Source organism: Egretta garzetta, unplaced genomic scaffold, assembly GCF_000687185.1.
Source record: "Egretta garzetta isolate BGI_Z169 unplaced genomic scaffold, ASM68718v1 scaffold240, whole genome shotgun sequence".
In the NCBI taxonomy this organism is placed as follows: Eukaryota; Metazoa; Chordata; class Aves; order Pelecaniformes; family Ardeidae; genus Egretta; species Egretta garzetta.
In genome coordinates this window covers 583869-586968 of record NW_009258480.1, presented here as the reverse complement: position 1 = coordinate 586968, position 3100 = coordinate 583869, and the positions used below count along the sequence as shown (strand labels likewise).

General features: G+C 32.3%; 1 protein-coding gene across 3 annotated transcripts in view; it reads right to left on the bottom strand.

Annotated features, from left to right (window-relative positions):
• The window catches only part of CSMD3 (CUB and Sushi multiple domains 3), a 699407-nt gene that overhangs the window by 242324 nt on the left and 453983 nt on the right, over positions 1-3100 (bottom strand). For all 3 annotated transcript variants that reach the window (XM_009643918.2, XM_009643926.2, XM_035899525.1), the window contains one exon: positions 921-1077. In XM_009643918.2, coding sequence (XP_009642213.1) covers positions 921-1077 — 157 coding nt within the window. The remainder of the gene's footprint in view (positions 1-920; positions 1078-3100) is intronic.

Genomic DNA, 3100 nt, shown 5'->3' with positions numbered 1-3100 from the left:
TGAGGGAGTTGGGCTTGTTCAGCCTGGAGAAGAGAAGGCTGTGGGGAGACCTGATTACGGCCTTTCAGTACCTAAAGGGGCCCTATAGGAAAGATGGAACAGGTTGCCCAGAGAGGTAGTGGAGGCCCCATCCCTGGAAGCATTCAAGGCCAGGTTGGACGGGGCTCTGAGCAACCTGATGTAGTTAGCGGTGTCCCTGCTCACTGCAGAGGGGTTGGGCTAGATGGCCTCTAAAGGTCCCTTCCAACCCAAAACACTATGATTCTACGATTCTATGAAATAGATGTATATTGCAGTTTCCTGTATACCCTCTAAGCCAGAGATCTGAAAAGATTTTTCCTCTTCTAATTTTATAGTTTAATTTTGTCTGTCTACATATAGGTAATAAGTTTTTGTTAGGAATTTTTCTTTATCATTTTGGTTCCAAATTGGTTTATTCTAAATAATAATCCAGACTCAGAAATTGCTAGTCTAATGCAGTTAGTATTGGACATGAGTCTTAAGAGGGAGAATGTCTTTTACTTACAAATTATCTTTATGAAACAATGGGGTTTGGTTACACATTTAAAACTACTCACATCCTTAGATATTTTTATGTGCTAATACAATTAACTGAAAATCATCCTGTTTTTTCTTGTCTTTTCCAAGACTGGAAAAACCTTCAAAATAATGCTCTAGAAAAAAAGGCAGTGGTTTAAGTATCAAACTACGCAAAGTACTGTCAAAGTAAGGTTTCAGTATGCTATGTTTTAGGGGTTTTGAGGTAAAATTATGAAACAATATTATTGTGATGAGTAATGAGTGATTTGCTGTTGTTTTTATCATTATTTGTCTTTTGACTGCATTTTCATCTTATGAGCAAAGAATTTTCATCCGTTTAAAATCATGAGTCTATTACTCCTGTTTTCTCAGATACTTACTGGTATACACAAGCTGAAAACCTTCATCAGTGCCCTCCATATCTGAGTTAAATTCCAACCACAAATGATTTGAAGTACTACTTAGTGTCAGGCCTCTCAATGATGCCCCAGTATATGCCCCCAGCAGGTGAGCAGTGTTGTCTTTGCCATCATAGATCTGTAAAAGAAATGCGAGTTTTAGAGTTACAAAGAAAAAAAATGATATATTTGATTTACAAAATAATTCTGTACATCTCCATTAAGAGGGAGGACAGCTCTGCCAAAGGAGATATATTGCCAGTCAACCCGAAGTACTGTTTGGATACGTTGTTTCCCTCTTTTGAGTTAAGTTGACTCAATTGAGGTGATATTTCAAATGCACAATTTAAAATATGTCTGTTCCTTTTTTGCATAACACTAGCAGTAGGCAGAGGTGCCATACCAGCTCACTGCTTTTAAACATCCCTGTTTTCTCTTTCACTGCCAGTGTTGTAATGCTGGTCACAACCTATCAGCAAACACTATTTTGTGTAGCTGTATCTGCCTTAAGTCACTGAGGTGGCATAATAGAAAAGCTCATGTCACCAATTTCGGCTTGTTAAATAAATCTCTGATTTTTTATTTTTTTTTTCTGTGTAAAGAGAGGTTCAGATATAACCATAAATTAAAGGGAGACTAGGAAATAAAATAAATCGAACAACCGCTTCTCTAAGTTGAAAAACTAATGTAATCTATATGTAAATTGGAATACAGTAAATTTATTTATTTTTCTTCAGGAGTTATTCTTTTCTATATTTGAAAAAGTGACTTCTATCAGATTAATAAATATATAAACCAATCTTTTAATAATTCTCAGCAAATTTCCTTACAAGCTTGTTTGCTTTAAAACATCATGGGTTGTTGACTTCTTATGATTCCTAAAAATAGTTAAAATATAACTTAGCAATAATTGCTAACCCAAACACTATGTCCTGTAGGATTTATTTAGTGACTTTTATAATAGCTAAAATTTTGATAAATGGGTTTTAAGAAATATTTCACTTGCAAATTAGCAAATTGATCTCTGAGGAATTTTCAAATTGCAATATAGGAAAATTCTAAACATTTAGTAAAAAAATAGGAAATTATCTCCAGTTCTAAGTAAGATGTAGTTGTATTAATCTGAAATGTAATTAAAGCTTGCATTTGTAAATAGGAATTTATACCATAATGAAATAAAAAAAGAAATACACAATAGTAATAAGGCAACAAAGTGAATGAGAAATACTATGATGCCTGCTCCCCATCTGTAAGAATGACATACACGTAAATCCTACTTTGCAGAAATTCTCATGTTTCTAGTAATAACAACAACTTTACATTTAATGATATGCTGAAATAAAACAAATAAGCCATTTCTAGCCACCTCTAATGAATAAATAATTCTACAGCAGTTTAAGAAGCACAGCAAAATGCCTTGGTATAATTCCTTGGTTTTTTACTGAAACAAACAAATGAATTCCAAGCAAACTTCACATTTAAATGCCAATGTCATGAAATGGAGTAAAAATAAGAAATTAAAGCCAAAAAAAAGTGCAAATAATTCTTATCAACTAAAAAGTAATTATAAAATATACATAATAATATTAAAATAGAAGTCTTAATTTTATTTAAAAAATTTAAAAACTATATTGGTAATCAAGTGAGAAACAAACCAGCAGAAAATCCATTCTGGAATGGACTTAGTTTTATTTCAGTAACTGAAAGAAAAAAGGTCATTCCAGGAGAATTGCTGCTACCCTACAGATGTATTTACATAATGCCAGACTTAAAGAAAACTTGGGTTGAACTTGATGGTCTTTCTCCTAATCTCTTGAAGCTTCTTATATCTAATAACACCCAAGAATTCAAGATTTATTTTAGTTTTAAACACTAAATAAGAGTAGTCCATTTCCTGCTATGTGTGTGTCACTAATAAGCAAAGGCAGATATTAGAATCATAGAATCATAGAATCATAGAATCATAGAATCATAGAATCATAGAATCATAGAATCATAGAATCATAGAATCATAGAATCATAGAATCATAGAATCATAGAATCATAGAATCATAGAATCATAGAATCATAGAATCATAGAATCATAGAATCATAGAATCATAGAATCATAGAATCATAGAATCATAGAATCATAGAATCATAGAATCATAGAATCATAGAAT